General features: G+C 42.7%; 1 protein-coding gene across 1 annotated transcript in view; it reads right to left on the bottom strand.

The window, feature by feature from the left end:
- Positions 1-24309, bottom strand: part of LOC126188322 (neuronal acetylcholine receptor subunit beta-3-like) — a 126035-nt gene that overhangs the window by 51418 nt on the left and 50308 nt on the right. The window contains exon 6 of the mRNA XM_049929916.1: positions 15443-15599. Within this exon, the coding sequence (XP_049785873.1) occupies positions 15443-15599 (157 nt within the window). The remainder of the gene's footprint in view (positions 1-15442; positions 15600-24309) is intronic.

The raw sequence follows: 24309 nt of genomic DNA, 5'->3' as shown, positions 1-24309 counted from the left end.
ATCAATCGCTGTGGGGATAAGGACCACCAAACTTTCAGAGGGGTGTAGGGATAGGGGTGAAAAAAAGGAGCGTGTCCCACGAAGTGTGAATTCCCAGACTTCAGTAATCCATTATCGGAGAATGACAGCATTTAGCTACTTGTAACAAAATTTACACGTAATTTTAAAATTTTAAATTTTTTTTCTCGCTGACTACCCCTGCAAAATGATGAAAGGAAAAATATTTATGACTTACTATTTTTCCGATTTTCATACAATAAAAGTACCACATGATTACTTCTTGAGGCATGATGTTAGAATTTATTACTTCTTAACTAATATTTTAAGTTGTGATACATTTCACATACCACTGAATGTAAATCATAAATCACATCATTGTACGACACATAGTTCAGGAGGTATGAAGTGATGAAGAAATAGATGCGCGAAAAACTGACACATCATGCTGGACGTTAAAATTTATTCCTTCTTCGCCGCCGCTGAATGTATCTACAAAATTGTATTTTTGCATAACTGATAGTTCGAGCGATATGACGTCATAAACACCAAACACATGGCCAGATTTTGCGTGGTATACTGGTAGATGCACAGCTACACATAAATGCCTGGAAAACGCCGTGTTTCTGCGCTACTATACCAATAATCTCGCAGCTGATAACGTCATTTCAGTTGCAGGAGAGGCTGGCCGTTGTGGCCGAGCGGTTCTAGGCGCTTCAGTCTGGAACCGCGCGACCGCTACGGTTGCAGGTTCGAATCCTGCCTCGGGCATGGATGTGTGTGATGTCCTTAGGCTAGTTAGAATTAAGTAGTCCTAAGTTCTAGGGGACTAATGACCTCCGCTGTTAAGTCCCATAGTGCTCAGAGGCATTTGAACCATTATGAACCAAGTTACTGGAGAGAAAGTAATGAAGATAGTGGTTTAATGTATAGTGGGACCACAAGTTTGGGTAGGATAAATACGGGGAAGGTAGTCAGCCATGCCCTTGTGAAGGAACGTTACCGGCATTTGCCTTCAGCCATTTAGAGAAATCACAGAAAACCTAAATAAGTTTTGCCACACTGGGTCGTCGGAATGGTTGCCTTCCCGAATACTATAATCGTATCACTGCGGCCCGTCGCTCAGCCATTTTGAAGTAAAGTAGGAGAAATAATCAAGTTACATTTTCTTGTGATGTATGGTTCATGGAATAGGTGGAGGAGTAGGAAGAGATTAGTGTTAAATGTCCCGCCGACAACGAGGTCATTAGAGACGGAGCACAAGGTCGGATTAGGAAAAGATGCAGAAGAAAGATACCACACCTTTTATATGGCACAGTCCCTGCATTTAGCTTTAGCGCTTTCGGTAAATCGCGGGAAACCTAAATCAGACCTCCCGAATGCGAGCCCCGTGTGCTGACGACTTTGCTTTTATAATTTAAGAGACGAGAGTCCAAGAAATCGACAGTTTTAGACCAAGGTGTCTCAGTTAGCACAGACTGAGCGACCTACTGCATGAATTTGAGTATTTGTTGTCCTTTTCAAGGTGTTTTCCCCTTCAGCTACAGTCATATCAAGGCTTTTCTAACAGGTCCTCCTGAATTCCAACATATCCAGAGTACGTTAAAAGCACATTCCGGAACGAATTCAGATTCCAGTCCGGCAGACCAGTTTGCAATTCACTAACACAAATCAGCGCTCTCTCTGCTATTCTTGGAAAGATTCATTCTGGAAACAACCCCATGGTGAGTGAAAAGCACGTCTCCGCGATATAGTTTCTTCTACAAGTTTTAGTCTAGCCGTTCCACCTCCGGTAGATGAGTGGTCAGCGTGACAGGATGTCAATCCTAAGGGCCCGGGTTAGATCCCAGGCTGGGTTGGAGAGCTTCTCCGCTCAGGGACTGGGTGTTGTGTTGTCCTACTTGTCATCATTTCATCCCCATTGACGACCAAGTCGCCGAAGTGGCGTCAAAGCGAAAGACTTGCACCTGGCGAATGGTCTACCCGTCAGGAGGCCCTAGTCACACGACATTTTTTTAGTCTAGCAGTGTACGTAAGAAGCCTTCTGTAAAGATTGGAAACTAGGAGATTGCTACTGCCAGGCTTGTAACTTCGATAGGGAGGGAGTGGGGTCGTCTGGTGTACCTGGATAGCTCTGTTGGTAAGAGTATCGCCCGCGGAAGGCAAGGCTCCGGATTCCTCTTCTGCTGCCGCACGTACTTTAAATCTGCCACAAGGTTTGGAAATGGCGCACAACCTGCTGAAAAATGATATATTCATTTTCACTAGGTATCCAAAGCAAACATTTTCAACCTCCCGTGGACGATATTCATTTGGGTACTATTGCTTTCGTCCGTGGAGCAGGTCTCGCTGCGATCTAGCCAGACCGAACATGGTAATTAACATATTCTTGTTGTTTTCATGTACCGAATTTAACTAAATGTTTCCTGTCGTTCTACTGTGTCTGGAAACGAATTAAGAACTACCTCAAAAAGAGTAAATGAAGAAAAAATCGCGTTAAACGATTAAACTTTTAGAAAGAAGAGAGATTTCTGTCTTTGTTCCGAACAAAACTATTTTTTGCTACATCGTCAAAAAATATATTGTTGGACGCACAATATAGCCAGCATCGGCAGAGGCAACGTGTATGAGAAAGTCTATACGACAGTGTCTGTGGAATTCGTAAAAGTAGGGCAGAGGTGCGACGAGGTTGTATATTTACTTCATACAAGCATGTCAAAGAAATTACAGGTATTCCGAGTGAACTTCTGGTTTAGGTTACAGCAGGTATAGATCATCTAGCTTGCTTATATTTAGAACAAAGTAATGTTCTTACAGTATTTTGCTTTTAAACTACACTCCTGGAAATGGAAAAAAGAACACATTGACACCGGTGTGTCAGACCCACCATACTTGCTCCGGACACTGCGAGAGGGCTGTACAAGCAATGATCACACGCACGGCACAGCGGACACACCAGGAACCGCGGTGTTGGCCGTCGAGTGGCGCTAGCTGCGCAGCATTTGTGCACCGCCGCCGTCAGTGTCAGCCAGTTTGCCGTGGCATACGGAGCTCCATCGCAGTCTTTAACACTGGTAGCATGCCGCGACAGCGTGGACGTGAACCGTATGTGCAGTTGACGGACTTTGAGCGAGGGCGTATAGTGGGCATGCGGGAGGCCGGGTGGACGTACCGCCGAATTGCTCAACACGTGGGGCGCGAGGTCTCCACAGTACATCGATGTTGTCGCCAGTGGTCGGCGGAAGGTGCACGTGCCCGTCGACCTGGGACCGGACCGCAGCGACGCACGGATGCACGCCAAGACCGTAGGATCCTACGCAGTGCCGTAGGGGACCGCACCGCCACTTCCCAGCAAATTAGGGACACTGTTGCTCCTGGGGTATCGGCGAGGACCATTCGCAACCGTCTCCATGAAGTTGGGCTACGGTCCCGCACACCGTTAGGCCGTCTTCCGCTCACGCCCCAACATCGTGCAGCCCGCCTCCAGTGGTGTCGCGACAGGCGTGAATGGAGGGACGAATGGAGACGTGTCGTCTTCAGCGATGAGAGTCGCTTCTGCGTTGGTGCCAATGATGGTCGTATGCGTGTTTGGCGCCGTGCAGGTGAGCGCCACAATCAGGACTGTATACGACCGAGGCACACAGGGCCAACACCCGGCATCATGGTGTGGGGAGCGATCTCCTACACTGGCCGTACACCACTGGTGATCGTCGAGGGGACACTGAATAGTGCACGGTACATCCAAACCGTCATCGAACCCATCGTTCTACCATTCCTAGACCGGCAAGGGAACTTGCTGTTCCAACAGGACAATGCACGTCCGCATGTATCCCGTGCCACCCAACGTGCTCTAGAAGGTGTAAGTCAACTACCCTGGCCAGCAAGATCTCCGGATCTGTCCCCCGTTGAGCATGTTTGGGACTGGATGAAGCGTCGTCTCACGCGGTCTGCACGTCCAGCACGAACGCTGGTCCAGCTGAGGCGCCAGGTGGAAATGGCATGGCAAGCCGTTCCACAGGACTACATCCAGAATCTCTACGATCGTCTCCATGGGAGAATAGCAGCCTGCATTGCTGCGAAAGGTGGATATACACTGTACTAGTGCCGACATTGTGCTTGCTCTGTTGCCTGTGTCTATGTGCCTGTGGTTCTGTCAGTGTGATCATGTGATGTATCTGACCCCAGGAATGTGTCAATAAAGTTTCCCCTTCCTGGGACAATGAATTCACGGTGTTCGTATTTCAATTTCCAGGAGTGTATTTCAGAAGCGCAGTTTTGTAGAATAACGTAAAGACTGTTTTCACTTACGAAAAGTTCTGGGATAATCTATGAGGACTAAATAGGCAGAAAATCTATAACATTTCCCTCAGCTATAATAAGCAAATGAATATATGTTTAATCTTTGGTGCAGTTTGTAAACAGTGAGTGGAGATAACAATCAAATGCTGCCCGCTCGAAGAGACCTTTCAAAGTAGATACAAAGGAGCTGCTGATATCTGCCGTCAGATGACTGCAAGAGCATACTTCAGCATTATGACATCCGATTTCGGATGTACTGAGCTAGTTTCTTATTTTACGATTCCGTTATATGTTTCCTTAACTCCACAGATGTGTTTATTAAAGTGCTTCATTATTTTTAACATCGTTGTTTTCCTGGTATAACACGGCTAGCCCATCGTAATTACCGAGCATTTATGTTTACTAAATGGCTGCGGAGCGTTTATTTTATTTGTAGTTTGAATACACATACAACCTATAAAAAAGTTACGTGGTAGCTTCCGATATGATAAGTAGAAGCACATTCGCCCTAGAGTAGTGTGATAAACTTCGGGCGTAATTGGCTTCATTCGCCTTAGAGCCTTATAAACTCTGAGCGTAATTGGCTTTACGCCCTTTTTCCGTCAAAGTGCTTAATCGATACCTCCACATTTGAATTACTCGCTCTGAAAATTTCAGCTGGAAGTCTTTCATGTAGGCTAATAAATCATCTTAAGAAGTCAGTGGATGACAGGCAGTTGTCACCTTGTTTACTTCATATAAGTTATGTTTTGACTGTGAATTGCGCTGCGTGTTACAAAGAGTGAAGTGAGTGTTAATGAATCTGAACATAGCTTTACAGACAAAATGAAGAGAAGAAATGGCGAGAAAATTGGTAGAAACAAGAAAGGAACGGTTTTGCGTGCAAAAATATTTAAGCCTGTACATCGATGTTGCCCAAAAGAGTGTAGTGCAATAGTGACAGACGAGATCCAATGAGATCCTGGCGCACTATTCAGTCTCTTGGGGTGACAAATCTCAACAAGAAGCATTTGTCTCAGGATGTGTGGAGAGACAGGATGTTAAAGAAATAAAGAAGATGCCCAAAACTAAAAACACAGAAAATGTATGGGTACATTCATTTTTTAACCAAGGTTGTTGAGTGACTGTGTGCAGAAATTTGCTCCTTAGTGTGCTGAACATTTCTTAATGGCGCTTAAGAAATGTGCAGAAGATGGTTCAGCTAGGTGATAGCTCTGAAGAAAGAAAGCGCAAGTATGAAAATAGACCCCATTAAATAGATAAGGAAATATGGGAGTGTATTAAGGAGCATTTAGTAACAATTCGTCACGCAAATTTACATTATGTAGCATAAAAATTGAGCAAATTGTATTTTGAGAACCCAAATTTAAATATCAGAGTATTATTAACCCTCATTAAAGAGGCCTACCGGGCAATATATGATAGTCAAGTTAATATGAAGTATCATGCATTGAACTTTACATTCGGACACCAAAGGTCAGACATTTGTGACATTGGTTCTGAAACTACTACAAGACTTGAATGTGAAGAAAACAAGGAACTCGAATATCGTTTAGAGTAGCACAAACAACCTTTTGAGGCCTATTATGTAGATAAAAGCAGGTTATTGGACATTGTAAATCAGATGACAATATGCTGTGCTTAAAATTTGATTATGCACAGAGACTTCCACTACTAAAAGTGATGATGCACGCACAGTTTTGTAAACTCTCATCTGGATATACGTTTTTAATGCACACTGCCATAATGATGGTTCAAGTGCTCTTTATTATTTTATGGAGTTCGAAGATAAGAAGGATTCAAAATCTGTCTGCTCATTGCTCCATGACTTTACATTCAAGAAGCTTTAATACTTAAAAAATATTAGGAAAATTAGCAAAAAAACTTTAAATATGATATCATTCATTTTCCAAGTAGGGAAACTGTACATTCAGTGGAAGAGTATGTCCTAGTCCTTAAACAATACAGAGAGAAACCAGCAAAAACACTTGGAATATATCATACATTTTCCAAGTAGGGAAACTGCACATTCAATGGAAGCGTATGTCCTAGTCCTTAATCAATTCAGGGAGAAACCAGAGCCATTTCAAGTCATTGATGAAAGTGAGCTTATGTAAGATTTGAAGAAAATTTTAATGCACTTCTTCTCATAAGGGCCACATGGGAAATTTCCTTTCCAGTTGCAGTCATTTATGAGGATGCACTTCGGCCGTGATGGCACAATCGGAGATTCAAAATCATATTTTAAGGTCTGTATGCCCTTTAAGTTCATTAAGAAGTCAACAAAACTCTCTGAAGATACTTAATATTTGTCATTAATAGAGAAACCAGCTGTAGGAGCAGCAAAGCTGAGGGACATTCAAGACCTTTTGCGCTTATTTCCTGATATAGTAAAAGGCTGGTATGAAGAACTTCTGGAGAGTGTAAACAGTGAAGAAGCTTCTGATTCTGAACAGGAACATTTGCTATAATGGTGTTGAACATAAAATTTTTTATTATTATGCTGTTTAACTAGATAATAAAGTAATAAAAGCAATACTTCAATTCAATTTTCATGATACTTTGTAGAGGTATCATGGTTTCATGGAAAAAGGACGTAAACCGCTCATTACATTTTGGACAATATATCAAAAATAGAAGAAATATCTTCAGTTGTAAGGAATGATTCTGGATGTTAAAAGTATGGCTTAAGACAGAATTATTACATCATTGAAATATCGTTGTTCTTGAATAAGATATAAATACGCAAAGTTTTAACTCAATCTTACCGGAAACGCATTTTTCGGGCCTATGCCCACAGTCCACCAAATTCCTCTGAAGCTCGCTCACGAACAGAGATTTGTATTTGGTTCTCTGTGCATTAAAACTGTAAATATGTTCGGAAAATGTAGCTGAAATACGTATATTACACACAGATGACAGCCAATATATATTTAATAAACTGTTATTAGCATGGACTGTTATTAGCTCTGTAGCTCTATATAAGGCCCTATTATGAAGCATTCCTGAAATTCTCTAAGAGAGAAATTGGTTGTGAATTAATCTATTTACGATTTCGCTTTTAACTACCAAATTTTACTAAACTGCATTAGCGATATATTTAGAACGAAATACAATTTGTGGCAACTGCCTCCACGATGGATACTCTTCAGAGAACAATTTAAATATAGTGTAAAACTAATAATTTTAGTTAATTAGTTCGGCAGTTGAGGAGTGTTTCACCGTTGAGAACTTCAATCTAATTAATTTTTACTGAATCTTTTAGGTGGGAAATAAAATTGGCGTTATTTGCTGCGAATAACTCACAGGCTCCAGATTGACATTTTCACTCTACAGTGGAGTATGTGCTGATATGAAACTTCCTGGCGGATTAAAACCGTATACCGGACCGCGACTCGACATCGGGGACTTTACCTTTCGCAGGCTACCCTCGGAGGACGCACTATCCATCCTCACCACTATACTTCCGCCAGTAACTCGTTTCCCATCTTCCAGATTTCACAGAAGCTCTCTTGTGATACTCGTGAGACAAGTACTCCTGAAGAATGGAAGGTGGGAGATGAGGTAATGGCAAGAGTGAAGTTGTGAAGACGGGTCGTCAGCCGTTGTTGGGGACCTAAGTCCGGCTGTCTGTCTTCGTCGGCGAAGCGATGAGGACAGGGCTGTTTACGTCCTCGCTGTGGCGCGCAATATCAAGTTGTTTAAGTGATACGGTGGGTTTAGCGCAAGTGAGTGTCTTTCGTTGTAAATGACCAATTTACATCGAAATCAACGCTGAAACTCAACTTCCCGAACGAATGTGCACATCCCAAACATCTCGATGTCGAGCGATTTCTTCGAGGCGACTTGAAAATCTCCGTACTGATCTTGTTGAAATCCTCCTCTCAATTGTGAGAAGCATGGTTTACGTTGATTTAGTGACACGCTGCGTGCAACGTGATTTTAGAGAAGGCGAGGGATGGGTTCAACTTCAGATATGTGGAAGGCAACACTGGTCCAGTGGCTGTGGATCATGTGATCCTCGGACTCAGGACAATTTGCATACTCTAACTCCCATTCGAGGTGCCGGTGAACGATATTGTGGCTGCACTCAAGTCCTAAGGAAAGATTCACAGCCATGCCGCGAGAACAATTTACCACTTCCAGTGTGCAACAGGTATGCACTGAACTAAATGAGTCGTGGTGTCTCTGATCTTGCCGGTATGGCATTCCACTGGCGCCAGTAACTACTTAGTTTGCCGATATCGGTTCGATCGTCTGTCGCGCGCTAAGGTGTTCGTGTGGTGTCACCGCCAGACACCACACTTGCTAGGTGGTAGCCTTGAAATCGGCCGCGGTCCATTAGTATACGTCGGACCCGCGTGTCGCCACTGTCAGTAATTGCAGACCGAGCGCCACCACACGGCAGGTCTAGAGAGACGTACTAGCACTCGACCCAGTTGTAGAGCCGACGTTGCTAGCCATGGTTCACTGAGAATTACGCTCTCATTTGCCGAGACGATAGTTAGCATAGCCTTCAGCTACATTTGCTACGACCTAGCAAGGCGCCGTATTCAATTGATATTGAGATTCTATTAATGTATCATCAAGAGCGATGTTCTACAAATGTGGATTAAAGTTAAGTATTCCAGAAGCTACGTACTTTTCTTTATAGCATTTATTACGTATCCGGTTTCAGACTCCACGCCAGTCTGCGTGGGTTTAAGCGCGCGCCTTTCGCCTTCCTCTCATTGTGTCTAGGCTGTCTTGTCTAGACACAACATATTTGGCGACGAGTCTAAAAAGGGTCTTCTTCTTCTTTCTACTTGCTTACTTTACTTGTGTAATGGCTTCGCCACAATCTCCAGATGTACTGTCCGAATTTTATCGCTTTCAGAATCAGCAGACGCAGGCCTTATTGGATGCCCTTGGACAGCTCGTCCAGGGTCAACATGCACTGCAAAACGATGCGGCCGCCGCCGCTCCACCGCTACAGCAGCCACAACACGCCGTTGCACCACCTTTTCGTCCGTTCATGGCGGAAATGGAAAGCTGGACGGAGTGGTCACGCCAATTTGGATTCCATCTCGCCGCCTACGGAATTCAAGGTAACGAGCGGCAGCCACATCTCCTTTCTTGTGTAGGTGTGTCCACCTACCGTGTGATAGTGAAATTGTTTCCCCGTCGTGACGTAGCAACTCTGTCCTACGACGAAATTTTGTCTGCTTTGATGCCTATTTCAAGGAATCAGCCAATGTCGTTGCAAAAAGGTATACGTTCTTTCGTACAAAACGTACGTCCGGTCAGACTAATCGGGAGTGGGTTGCAACTTTGCAAGGTCTTACAAGGGATTGTGCTTTTGAGTGTGAATGTGGACTCCCTTATTCAGATACTATGGTGCGTGATGCAATTGCACAGAACGTTTCTGATGTTCGTATCCGGGAACAGATTTTGAAACTAGTCAATCCCTCCCTTCAACAAGTGATAGACATATTGGATCGGCAAGACACACTTGACTTTGCTCAGGAATCATTTGCAGCTTCGCCAGCTGTGTGTCACATTAACCGGCCCACCGGGCGAGCCGCACGGAACTGTAAACAGCCCTCGCGCCCTTCCGGGCAGCCACGTGTGCCGCGTAAGCAAGCAACTGCAGTGATAAAGTCATGCCCGCGGTGTGCTACTAGACATTCGCATGAGAATTGCCCGTCACGCCAAGCTATTTGCTTTTTCTGTAATAAAAAAGGCCATGTTCAGAGTGTTTGCCAGAAAAAGCTCCGATCGGACACACACAACAATTCCAGGCCCTTTGCTTTGCGCCGGAATCGGAATCGAACCAAGAATACTCGGGCTCGTGAACCTTCGCATATGGAAATTCATGTAGTTAATGCCACTCCGCCCAGTGCTTCTCCCTCTAACAGTGACTGTGTTCGTCCCACAAAAAGTGTGCGTCGACGTCGACGGAAATCCCGTCAGGTCGCAAGTGATTCTGTACCAGTGTCAGTTCACGTTGCACGAGACAGTCGCTCTTGTTGTCAGCAGGACAATAAACTTTTTTAGACTTGGAAATTAATGGCAACGTGATACCATTCCAGCTCGATACCAGAGCTGCAGTTTCATTGATCAATAAAGACACGTAAAAACAACTGGGCACACCTCCCTTGCGTGCCGCAAATGTTAAGTTACATAGTTATTCAGGACAGCATATCCCTGTGTTAGGACAGTGCAGCCTTCTTGCAACATACAAGGGACAAACTAAACTTGTGTCTTTTTACGTCCTTTATTCTTCTTCTGCAGTGAATTTGTTTGGTTTAGATTTATTTCAGTTGTTTAACTTGTCTATAGTCAATCAGGTCCTAACAGTGAATCCACAACTAGTGATTGCAACTTATCCTTTACCCTGCCCAGAAGATCTTTTTGACAAACTGTGCCCCGGTAAATATTTTTCTAAGTTGGACCTAGCAGGTGCGTACTTGCAAATACCGGTGGACGACGAATCCCGGCGCGTCATGGTGGTTAACACGCATCTTGGTTTGTATCGATTCAAACGACTGCCATTTGGGTGTGCATCCGCCCCTGCATTGTTTCAGCAAACTGTTTGTGCGTCGGTCCCTACTGCAGCAAACTATCTGGACGATATTGTGATCTCCGGAAAGACGGAAGACGAACATTTAGCCAACCTCCGAACATTACTTCTGGTTTTGCGACAAAATGGTCTTCGCTTGCGGAAGGACAAATGTGTGTTTTTTGCTCGTGATTTGCCATATCTGGGATATGTACTCAATGCCCAAGGCATACATCCCAGTCCAGAGCACCTTCGTCCCATCCAAGACTTGCCTTCGCCGCAGAATTTGAAGCAGCTACAGAGTGTGCTGGGTAAAAGAAATTATTACCATCGCTATGTCCCCCATGCCTCTTCCATTTCAGCTCCGCTACATCGCTTACGCCGTAAAGGTGTTCCGTTCGTCTGGACGACGGAATGCGAACGCGACTTTCGCCAGTTGAAATCGGCGTTGCTTTCCACTACTTGCCTTACGCCATTCGATCCCCGGAAACCCCTTTTGTTGATGGTAGATGCATCGGATTTCGGGATCGGTGCTGTGCTTGCGCACAAAGCTGGCTCGCATGATCTCCCTATTGCCTTTGCGTCCAAATTGCTCTCGTCTGCGCAAAGAAATTATTCACAGATCGAGAAAGAAGCATTGGCTCTCGTATTTGGTGTTACCAAGTTTCATGATTTCTTGTATGGTCGTCACTTTACCATCATCACAGACCACAAACCTTTGACTTCGCTTTTTCACCTTCCGACTTTCATCTGTTCGGCCCAAAGAAGGGTGCATCCACGGGAAGCAGTACGTGGTTGATGAGGTTACTGATGCAGCAGGACGTTGGCTCCAACAGCCACCAGTAGAGTTGTACAGGCCCTCCCAGTAACGTGGCGTAAGGACGTTGCATTGAATAGAAATTATGTTGAAAAATAGAATTATTTAGCCAAAAGAGTGGGTGATAGTATGGTATATTGGAATCCTGTATGAAACCAACCTGCTTTCAGAAAAGAAAATGTGTCGTGTTACTTATTGGACGCCCCTCGTATACCTTGACAAATCCCGCAAGTATGAACTGGAGCATTATTATCTCAGTGAGCAGGTCTTTGACTGGGAAACGCAATTTACAACATTGGTAACGTTGGCTGAAGAGGTCCAGAAATTCTGAGAATAGCCATCGAGGAGCAGAGGCAGTGAACCCCCTCCCACAAACACCCACTCTCCCCCAGCCCCCCCCCCCCCTCCCAATTATCTAGAAGCCCGAATCCTACCCGCCAGCCACAAGTGTACCTTCAGTATCTGTTTGGTCACAGTTATCACTGACTAGTCGTAAATGTACTCAGAGCCAATTGTCGTGAAGTATCAAGACTATTTCGCCTTTCGCAGCGAAGTAGTCACCCCATTCTCGTCCCAGTTCAGATCCTGGGTAGGCAACTGCCCAGAATCATGACATAATCAGGCCATCTAGTCTGCTCTTCCAAGTATGATAAGACCACGGTGTACCGGATCACTGATCCCCAGGTATACTTATCAGTGGGACAAAGATACTCACTCAATGCTCCATATTCTTTGTGGGTTTCTACAACGGTAAAAACATACTTTACTTGGGAATAACGTACGTGGAGTGTCTATAAAATAGTGAGACGACAGCTGTAAAGCATTTCATTGCAAAACCGTGCATATTTAGTTATTGTCACCCTCAATACACTCCCGTCTTCTACCTTTACAACGCTCCATGCCAATTTTCCATCGATGGAAACAGTGCTGGACGTGTTCGTCTGTGAGCACCTTGTCGGCGCCTGGCGCTTTATCTTTCACTGTTTCATCGCACTGTAATGTTGTTCCTTTTAATGCAGACTTGATCTTGAGGAACAGATAAAGTCACATGGTGCTAGGTCAGTCGAATAAGGTCGGTGGTCTAGCACTGGTATGCTGTACATTGCTATAAACCTCTTAGCAGACAACGCGCTAGGAGCGGGTGCGTTGTCTTGATGAAGAACCTCTTACTTCTTCTTCCTCAATTCGGCTTGCTTTTTCTTATTTTCTCACGGAATTTAGAAAGTACGGCATCGTAGTAATGATGATTCATAGTTTTCTTTCAGGAGCCCAGTGAAGCTAAATAATTTCTTGACTACCGGAAAAACTGTCATCAACGCTTTCAATCTTCATTTGCTCAATTGAGCTTTTCTCTCGCTCAGTGAGACTGGGCTCCTCCAGTGCATGGACCGGAGCTTAGTTTCTGGATCATAAGTGGAAAAAATGGGAAAACCAAGACCAGTCATGTGTTGTCATTCTTTCCAAGTAATTAGAATCTTTTCACGAGCTGCTTTTTGTTCGATAGTGACAATTTTCGGCACCAGCTTCGTAAACGCTACCCTTATAATAAACTTGTCACGTAAAATTTTCCATTAAGATTCTCTATCAATTCCTAAGGTTTCAGCAATAGATCTAGTAATCGACCGACGGTCAGATCGAATCACATTACCTACTTTTTCGATAATTACTTACGTTCTCGATGGTGAAGGGCGTCCCAAGATTGAGCATCTTCAAAATCTTCAGAGCCTTGCAGTGAACGCTAGAACCAGTCGGAAACTCGTGTACGTGATCAATAGTCTTCAGCATACATTTCTATTAATACACGATAGGTTCTTGTAGCAGTTTGTCTAAGTCTCACATGAAACGTCACGAAAATTTGTTGCTCTTTTTTTTACACTTACCATTTTTTCGGAGAAACAAAATAACACCTCTTACACAAACAAAGGCCACGGCCACAATGATTTGTCGACAGACACCAGAGATGGCGCATTCGACTGATAATGCTTCACGCTTCCCAGCCACTGGTCTTTCATCTTTGGCGTATGTGTACTCACTCTGTGACAGCATCAGTCCCGTTGTTTTATAGCCACACCTCGTAAACGATGAGTCGCCCGACCAGGTAATATTCTCTCAGTCATGAAGTACGCCATTTATATGCTCTTAGTACCAGTCTTGTAAAGGTATTGTGTGGTGTAATCAATAATTTTTGATGCTGATGCTTCGCCATTAAATAATGTCACATTTAATTCGCATAATATCTGTGTTATAGATTCCTGAAGGAGTGAATTAAACTCATTCGTTATCTTAGATGCTGTTGTTTTGTGCCATCTGTCCAAAATCCGCTTCTAACAACTCTTGACATTATCAGCCAGATTCGATTTTCGAAAACTGGCGCTTGGCAGATAATATTTTCCCTTTTAGATGTAGACTATCTTTTAGTCGTTTACGTTACTGACGCCATAACCAAATCTTGACACAACAGTATATTTCGCTTAGACGCTGTCACTGATGATTATGAACTTACGCTAACACATTCTCCTCTCTAGGGAGCAAGCTTGAACACCAGAGAGACAAAGAGTAGGCAACAGATTCTGCAACAGATTTTCTTCGAGTTAGGATCAGTACAAGAACACTGCCAAAATCTCCAACCCCGAAAGGGGAGAAACGGCTTCGTAATACGGTAGAAATACGTAGGGGATGTAGAATCCAGCAAAAGAATCTCGACAACCACAGCTCAGAAATGCACCAATGTGGAGCTTAAGTCATAAAACAACAGCCTATCGACGATGAAGGTGTGGAAGTTTGTGCGTTTTAACTAGCATGTACCAGTTATTCCCTGCTATATTGAAGGAAGCAGTTGCTGGTTAAATTAGTTGAAGTTAATGGCGTCCACTGAACAGTCAAAAACCTAGGCGAAGTCCACTTTCTTATCCATGGCTTATTACGTGAGATACGATGTTTCGGCGATGTTTACCAGGAAAAGATTGACTATTAAATCACATACGCTGGAAGTACAGCAATAACAATAATTTGTTACGTTAAGAAGCTGCACTGCTGAAACAGCAGTGAAAGAAGACAGTCAACTTATGGTACCTAAGGTGAAATTTTATTAACAATCAAATATAATGGCTACACACTTCAATTTTGCTAATGAACCGAGACCATTAACGAATTTTTGTTCTAACAAAAACAAACAGACACCGTCTGAACAGGCTATGATGGATCAAAGGTGCCGACTGGGCGCTTGTCGTCCTCGGCCCGCAGGCGTCACTAGATGTGGATACGTAGGGGCATGTGGTCAGCACACCGCTCTCCCAGTTTCGTGAAAGGTGCCGTTATTTCTCAGCCAAGTGGCTCCTCACTTGGCCTCACAAGGGCTCGGCATACCAGGACGGTGACCCATCCCAGGGTTAGCCAACCTGACCGTGCTTAACTCTGGTGACCTGATGGGACTCAGTGTTACCACTGTTGCAAGGGCCGTTGGCTTTGTTCTAATAAGGCCGGTAAGTAAGGAGCAGTGGAGCACAACCACAGCAGCATACGTTTCTGCAACGCCGTATCAACAGAGCGGTACATTTCGGTTCTGTAGTTTACCTGGAAAATTTTGCTCATTTCGACACCCCCTACCCTCCTCTGTTTTCATGATTAAGTTGTTTTTATCCAATATATGTAGGAATGAACTTTTTGATCCTATTAATTACAAAATTACAAAATATGTAGAATCCTAGTTAAATACGTAACAAATAAAAACACGTTTCTTCAAGTAGCTTCAATAAGAAAGCAAAGTTAACTGTACGTATTGTACATACCAAATGCTGGAGCGACGAAAGCTGCTGTCTGTATCAAGTTATGCCTCTTTAGTTCAAACGATACTACCACGTTAGATCTCCCTCCGACTTCTTCGGTGTATGACGAAAGTTGAAAATTGTCCCAGTTCCGCGAAGCAAGCTCGTAAACGAAAACCACCTGGAATACATAATAAATAATTTGTGACAAGTGCTACGTGTAACAGAACACTGTAAATACAACGAATTTCAGACTTCAGTGTGACTCTAAACAGGAAATGGGAGTAATTAAGCTCAGTACTTGCTGTCCTTCACTGCATTTGGGAAGAACAACTTGCGAGAGATTCACCTCTTTCACTGCATTTTGGAAGAGCAACTTGGGAGAGATTCACCATCACACTTCAGAACGAAAGATCTATCTGAAAACCAATAGAGTTCTAATGTGCTGTTAGTATTAAGTATCTAATTTTTTTCCTTCTTATAACGTTTCTTGCTTTGTATTTGATTACTGTCACTTAATAAGTATAGTGCTGTAAGGAAAGCTTCAAGTATTATAATTCCGAGGCTCATACACATGTAAGATCATCCACATGTTTTTCATCACTGTAAAAGCCATATCAGATTTATATTTCTCTTGGTATGATGTTCACGTGTCTCTTTAACATCAATGTGACCACGAGATTTTTCACGCTTTTACTAATTTCCGCACGTACTAGATCAGTAAATGAGTTGTAGATTAACTTCATATTTTTAAAAAAAGTCAGTAGAAGTTTTGAATGATCGGTCACGAAGTCGTAATCGTGCCTTAAATTCAAATGCAGCAGCGATTACTGTATCGATAAGAGGCCAGAAATTCGTATGCTTTTCCCACACTTACCAAAGTCTTAAATCGCCTTACATTATACGACTTCTTTTGCTGGGCAAATTGATTACATTTAATGGTAAGCGTTATCATATAAACAGACAGTTTACAGTTCATATTGGGAAACTGATGAGTTTTTGCATTTTTTGTAGAAGATTTCAACACGACACTAAAAGTTGTCACGTGTGTTGCATTTATGAAATTTCTGAGTATTGGGCGGTTATAATTAAGGCGCAGCTACTCAGAGAGATCCTGTGTGGGCTGTACATATAGTACGGCAGTGAACCTTGGCAGATGTTCTGATGTGTTAATGCGAAATCGGTTTACGATAGAAAAAAATTATTTCCAACTTTGACCTGAAGATATAAATCTGGTGCTGTCAGTTCAAGAAAGAAGCATAGAAATATACTGTGCTCTTCTTTTTAAAACCAAATCATTTGACGAGATCGCTTTGTTAACACAATTATTGGGTTACTAGTTTCGGTTATATGTATTGTTATCCTCAGATACATAAAACCAGACTGATGTAGCCACTTCATACAATGGTTAAGTACTATACAATATGCATAGAAAAGTCGAGGTATTACAGTGACATGCCACGTGTGCCAGGTGTCATTCTAATGCCTCGACTATTTCATGCATATTGTATAGTACATACGTGACAGAGCCGTGTAAGCATTATATGATATAACCTCCACTACTCGGCTTAATAGACCTGAAGATGGCAATACATACTGTCGAAACTAGTAACCCAGTATCTACAGTAACATGGCAATCTTCATAAATAAATTGGTTTCAAAAAGAAGACTACAGTACAAAATTAAGGATCTCCTCCTGCACTTGCCATGTAGCCACAACGTAAAGAAATGTTTCCACATGCAATGGATTAGGAACTGGACATGGGCAGAAAGGCGAGGAAGACATAAAGTTGGTTTGATTAATAAGCACCGCTTACACAGTTTGTACAGTACGAGCACCGGAAACGACGACTAGACGCTGCATCCGCAAAACAACTTTATCAACAATTGCTCATAGCGATTCCTATACAATGTGAACAACGTGTTCCTGTGTCCCGTTCTTAAAAAAAAAAAATGGTTCAAATGGCTCTGAGCACTATGGGACTCAACTGCTGTGGTCATCAGTCCCCTAGAACTTAGAACAACTTAAACCTAACCAACCTAAGGACATCACACACACCCATGCCCGAGGCAGGATTCGAACCTGCGACCGTAGCAGCAGCGCGGCTCCGGACTGGAGCGCCTAGAACCTCACGGCCACCGCGGCCTGCCCCGTTCTTCAGATGAGATAGAAAATAAACGTGTTCTTTTAGACACCAAAGCCAAGAGTCACATGAATTTAGATCAGGTGATCTTGCAGGTCATACATCTGGAAAACCTCTGGAGATAATGCGTTCTTGGAAGTTAGCGTTAAGGAGATCTTACATGAAAACGGTGGTTTCCACACAGTTGCACTCTTGCAAAGCAGAAATCAGATTCTGTACGTGGAGGTCTCGATAAAGTGCAGATGTCGCGATACACCTGAGAGGCTCTCTGGATGTGTTCTCTTTAAAGACGAACGTGCGAGAAGAGAAGTGCTTGTGAATCCACATCACACAGTCGCATACGGGCAGTGCAATGGCTCGTCATGTACAACACACGGTATAACAGTGTAGCATATTGGGTAGTTCCGTGTATTCACTGCACCCTGTATTGTAGAATTTGCCTCGTCAGTCCATGGAATATTGCCCGGCCACGTGTCATCAAAGTAGACCCGTGCCAGAAACCGAAGAGCAAACTCTGAGCGTTGCTGAAGATCCTGAGGTTTCAGTTCCTTCACTGTCTTAATCTCGTGCGGGTACCAGTGTAAAATAGATCCCTACCCGGTGCCCGTGCTGCATCGCCAGCTACAGCAACGACAACCTCGTCAGTAGTTTCCACCGGGATACGACGGCTTCCTCTTCCGGGTACCACTCCATGCTCACCCGTCTTATCGAATTTCATTATCATCTTCTTTAAACCCGTTAATAACACCGGGAGCGTCCTCAGGTCTTTCAGTCGGCAATACTCTCTCAGTGCAGCACTGTAAATTCTGCCGTTCACAGTAATAAATTTCACTAACAGCCGGCGGCCTCTCTCCTCGATATCCATGTTGTTCACTCACGTTATGGCATGTCAAATGACAGCGTAGATGTCATACAGTCATACAAACTGTGTGCAGTGCCAGATTTGCACCTGGTGGCCCCAATTGAAACTGATTTGTTCTGCAGCGTAAATCTGTTCCGCATTAACGGATCAGCGTATCTACCAGTATTCGCTGCCATTTGACAATAACAGCACAAATTATACCTCCATGCATGGCAGCACTTTAATTATAACCATTCGGTGTTTAAGAGCGTCCAATAACTTTAAGTATCATAAATCTTCTGGGATAACTAGAATATCTAGTACGTAGATTGTTGATGCACATTCGAAGCGAAGCTGGAAGCATAATTAACGTTTCTTTGCAGGCTAGTCTTTCCCTGTTTCAAGAGAAGTTCAAAGAAATCGAAAACTGATTGCCCGAAACGTGATGCAATTTTTACATATAAATACATATTCAAACTTGTAGTGCTCTCAGTGGCCTGACTATCCTGGTGCAGCCGTTCTTACGTGATTAAAAGGAGCACTGGCAGCAGAATATCGGACATTTTTTTTTTGGTCATCAGTCTACTGACTGGTTTGATGCGGCCCGCCACGAATTCATTTCCTGTGCTAACCTCTTCATCTCAGAGTAGCACTTGCAACCTACGTCCTCAATTATTTGCTTGGCGTATTCAAATCTCTGTCTTCCTCTACAGTTCTTGCCCTCTACAGCTCCCTCTAGTACCATGGAAGTCATTCCCTCATGTCTTAGCAGATGTCCTATCATCCTGTCCCTTCTCCTTATCTGTGTTTTCCTCATATTCCTTTCCTCTCCGATTCTGCGTAGAACCTACTCATTCCTTACCTTATCAGTCCACCTAATTTTCAACATTCGTCTATAGCACCACATCTCAAATGCTTCGATTCTCTTCTGTTCCGGTTTTCCCACAGTCCATGTTTCACTACCATACAATGCTGTACTCCAGACGTACATCCTCAGAAATTTCTTCCTCAAATTATGGCCGGTATTTGATATTAGTAGACTTCTCTTGGCCAGAAATGCCTTTTTTGCCATAGCGAGTCTGCTTTTGATGTCCTCCTTGCTCCGTCCGTCATTGGTTATTTTACTGCCTAGGTAGCAGAATTCCTTAACTTCATTGACTTCGTGACCATCAATCGTGATGTTAAGTTTCTCGCTGTTCTCATTTCTACTACTTCTCATTACCTTCGTCTTTCTCCGATTTACTCTCAAACCATACAGTGTACTCATTAGACTGTTCATTCCGTTCAGCAGATCATTTAATTCTTCTTCACTTTCACTCAGGATAGCAATGTCATCAGCCAATCGGACATTACAGACCACTAAGTGATATGATGATCACAAATTTCAGAATTCGAATCAAGAACAGTTGCCAACTTGAGTAACGCAGAAGCAGATACCCTCAGAGTAGAGAAGCAACTTAAATCACTTAACAAGAGCAAGTTTTTATCTCCAGACTGTATGCCAGTTAGGTTCCTTACAGAGTATGCTGATACAATAGCTCCATACTTAATAGCCATATACAACCGTTCTATCGACTAAAGATGCGTACCTAAAGACTCGAAAGTGGCACAGGTCACACCAATATTCAAGAAAGATAGTAGGAGTAATCCACTAAATTACAGGATAATATCATTAACGTCGATATGCAGCAGGATTCTGGAACATATATTGTGTTCGAACATTATGAATTACCTCGAAGGAAATGGTCTAGTGACAGACACAACTAGCTCTTTATTCACACGAAGTGTTGAATGCAATTGACAAGGGATATCAAATTAATTCCGTATTTATGGATTTCGAGAAGGCTTTTGACACTGTACCATATAAGCGGCTTGTAGTGAAATTGCGTGCTTATGGAATATCGTCTCAGTTACGTGACTGGATTTGTGATATCCTGCCAGAGAGGTCACAGTTCGTAGTAACTGACGGGAAGTCATCGAGTAAAAAGAGAAGTGACTTCTGGCATTCCCCAAGGTTGTGTTAGAAAGTATTGTGGGGAAGGTTAACCGAAGGCTGAATTTTATTGGCAGAACACTTGGAAAATGTAAAAGATCTACTAAAGTGACTGTCTACACTACGCGATCACCACAATAAAATATGGGAAACCAAGGTTCGGACGGAAAGATATGAGTGTTCGCTTTCTCCGCACGCTGTACGACATTGTAATAACAGATAATTATTGTGAAGGTGGTACGATGAATTTTCTGCCAGGTACTTAAATATGATTTGCAGAGTATACATGTCGATGAATACTTTCTGAAATATCGCGTTGATGCATAAGTTCGTAGCGTTTTCCCATAAACTGATACACGCACCAGTCGTCAGTAATACTTTCTCCTTCACTGTTTTCAGCAGTCTGACAACGCCGGGGTAACTTTCGTATTCGGCGACTGTAAAAATCACATGGGTTTGAGGCGAAGAACTCGTCAAGCCGTGTTCGGAGAGAGTTTTCATCCGGAAAGGAAATTCCTTGAAGGATGTTCGATAGAGAGCCTAAAAGGAAAAAAAAATCTTAACACGCAAGATCATGTGAATAAGGTGGCTGTGGAATGACCTTCCAACCCAGCTCCTCTGTGATGTTTTATGTCAGTGTAGCAGAATGCGGGCGGGCGTGACCGTGTAGAAACGTCACTTCAAGCAGTCTTCCTGGTCGCTGTTGTCGGACTGCGTCTGCGCCTGCAAGACGTCTTAGTTGTTGACAGTACTGTCACCAGTGAAGGTCACGTGGTAGGGACGCAATCAGAAGTACACCACAGTCTCGCTGTTTGACGAAACGCATAACACTGTCTTTTGTTGACGCTCGCAGGTCTTTGTATGGGGAGTAACTGCTTTTTTTGGGTTTAACCATTCCTTTCTTGTTCCATACGTTAGCATAAAGAGACCACTTCTCTTCACAGTAACGATGCAGGATGTGAATGATCTTCCTCCTTCACGAGCCAATTGATGACGAACAAGCAGAGACGCACACATGGGAACCCGCAGATTTTTCATTTAGGCTTAGACCACGTGATACTCATACACCCGACTTTTGAACCATCCGCGTTGCTCGCATATGATGAAAAGATCACTGATAGCCACATTTACCAGCTCTTTAATGCACCAGAGTGGATCAATGTGTAGTAGTGTGTTTAAACTATCTTCTTTAATCCATGAAGGTCTTCCTGAATGTGGAGAGTCGCTAATGCAAAACGATCATTCTTAAGACGAGAAAAGCATTTTCTTGCCATGCTCTTTCCAATAGCATTATACCAATACATAACGAAATTGTTTCTGACAGCCTCCACTGCTGTCACCTCTCTATTGAACTCAAACAGAAGAATTATCGGGAATGTTCCGATTTATCCATTTTCCGCTCAATTTTCTAGCGTCCACGGCTCCATCCACTATTTCCGAATGAGAAAATGATATTATTTAAACTCAAATCGTAACAGCGAATTACAAATAAAAATAAATGATAATTTATTGAAACCTTCAGCTGTCGGCAGGTGTTGTTGATATACCTCGATGGGGACAGTTAAAATGTGTGCCGCCACTGGGACTCGAACCCGGGATCTCCTGCTTGCATGGCAGACGCTTTATCCATCTTTTTTTATCTTCTTCTTTTTTAAGATTTTGTTCGATATAGTTCGTTGCGTTTGGTTTAGGCGGACGTCACAAGACATCTGTGCAAGTTGGTGGTTGATTTCTTGACTCAGTTTTCTTATTACAGAGAGCATGCAGCCTTCTGACCCAACACGCTTTTTTTTTTTATAAAACCTTTCTTAAAAAAAACAATGTTACACATTCCAAATACATACTAGTTATACATATAACAAGTTATTTAAACAAAACGGTTTGATCATTTCAATTGCGCTGACATTAAGGAAAGACAACAGAAGATTGTGTTACTGACTAAATCACCAGAAAGAATTAAGTTAAACATAAATACTTGAGAATGGCGGAAAGGAGATATATAATAAAGTTGACTAGCCTTCCAACTACACTTTCTGGACATTAATTGAATCTAAGTATTTGAAGTGATCAGATCTACATAATCAGTCTTTCACTGCAATAATGAACAGGGCAATGTGCCAGCCATTGAATATTACATTTATCAGATAGAATCTTATGGTTTTAACCAATCGATAAGGAGATTTCTATAAAAACTGTCTATTTCCAAATTTCTAGTATAAGTCAATAATGCATCTTTCATGTTTTGTGTTTGGCACTATTAGACACACAATCTCTATGTCACATAAGTTCTTTACATTAGCTTATAAATTTCAAAAAACTACTCTCTGAAGTAGAAAAAGCACACATCATAAATATACTGTAAAATCTTAAATAGTATCCTTAAGGTAACTACAATACATCACTGTCAACACAGTGTTCTTTTTTATATTAACCAATGCCCATTCTTTCAAATACAATTTTTAGCATATTACCGAACTTTTTCTTGTGATTCGAATAGCTTTTAATTTTGTGGAACTCACACAGCATGTGTACCTTGAACTCTATGATGCTATCGGATCCTAATTTGTTAAGGACGTAGTTAACAAAATTTCCCAGCAACCAGTACACAGCGTTATTTTTTGCTTCTGGGAAATAGCGTGCTTCAGGCCTGTGTATCAATGACAGCGATGTATACTCAGGGGATGCTCTTGTAATCAGAGCTATTTGCTCCCGGATCCACTTCCAACTATTCATGTGGCCACTGCAATTATATCGATGAACTACTGTGTCAACTAGATGGCATTGTTGACATAAATTTGTTTCACAGATTCCGATTGCGTGCAGTCTTTCATTGGTGCTAACTATGTTGTTAACTGTCTTGTACCATGACGTTTTTATATTAGACGTAAGCACATTAGAACTAATGTTTTTCCAAATCTCAGTCCACTCAATGTTTGGAAACTGTCGTTCGACACGGACATAACTAAACTCAACATAGAAAATCCTCACGTGCTGTAAGCGACTGTTGATATTCTGCACGTCAATCGGGGGAAGCAGGCTTGGAGGTTTAATGATCTCGAAAAGTTGTCTGGTTATGCTTTCTCGCGAGTCTCTTATTAAATTAACTTGCCTTTTGATAAAAAGCGCAGAGGCTTTATCCGTTATATCAGTTAATCCTATTCCACCATTTTTAGGATCTAAAGTGGCTACTTTAGCAGGTACTCTGAACACTTCACCTCTCCACAAAAATTTTGTGATTTTGGACATTATTCTCCTCGCTATCATTCTCGGTATTGGAAACAGCTGGGCAGTATAATAAGCCTTAGCAAGGATGCATGAGTTGATATACTGTGTTCTTTGAACTTGGTTCATATATCGAGTTAAATTCTCTACAATGGCTCCTTGCACTTTATCTGCTGCAACTTTCCAATTTAAAGCCGTCATTTTCATAGGGCATGCTGTCAGGGTGATCCCAAGTGTTTTATGTTGTCGGACTAATTTTGCCCACTCGACGTTGATATTATCAAAACCTCTGAGATTTAATATTTTACTTTTTTCCATTTGCATTGGCTCCAGATGCTCTACAGTACGAATCAATCACTGTTGCTAGCGTGGTTACCGCGTCATTATTCCTTATAATGACCCCTATATCGTCAGCATAGGCTCTTATAACTGTTTTGTTTCCTGATAATGTTAAGCCTTTTAATGTAGCATGGACATGTCGGAGGAAAGGTTCCAGCGAAATTGCGAAGAGCGACATGGACAGAGGACTTCCTTGAGGAACACCTCGTTGTATTTGCATCGGCCTGGATTGTTGACAATTCACCGCTATTTTAGCATTTATTCCAGTTGCTACGTTCTTAATCAACTGTATAACCCTATCGTTGAAACCTATTTTCTTCAATGTCTGTAGAAGATATGCATGGTTTACTAC

Source organism: Schistocerca cancellata, chromosome 5 (genome assembly GCF_023864275.1).
Source record: "Schistocerca cancellata isolate TAMUIC-IGC-003103 chromosome 5, iqSchCanc2.1, whole genome shotgun sequence".
In the NCBI taxonomy this organism is placed as follows: domain Eukaryota; kingdom Metazoa; phylum Arthropoda; class Insecta; order Orthoptera; family Acrididae; genus Schistocerca; species Schistocerca cancellata.
This window is presented reverse-complemented; position numbering and strand designations above follow the sequence as displayed.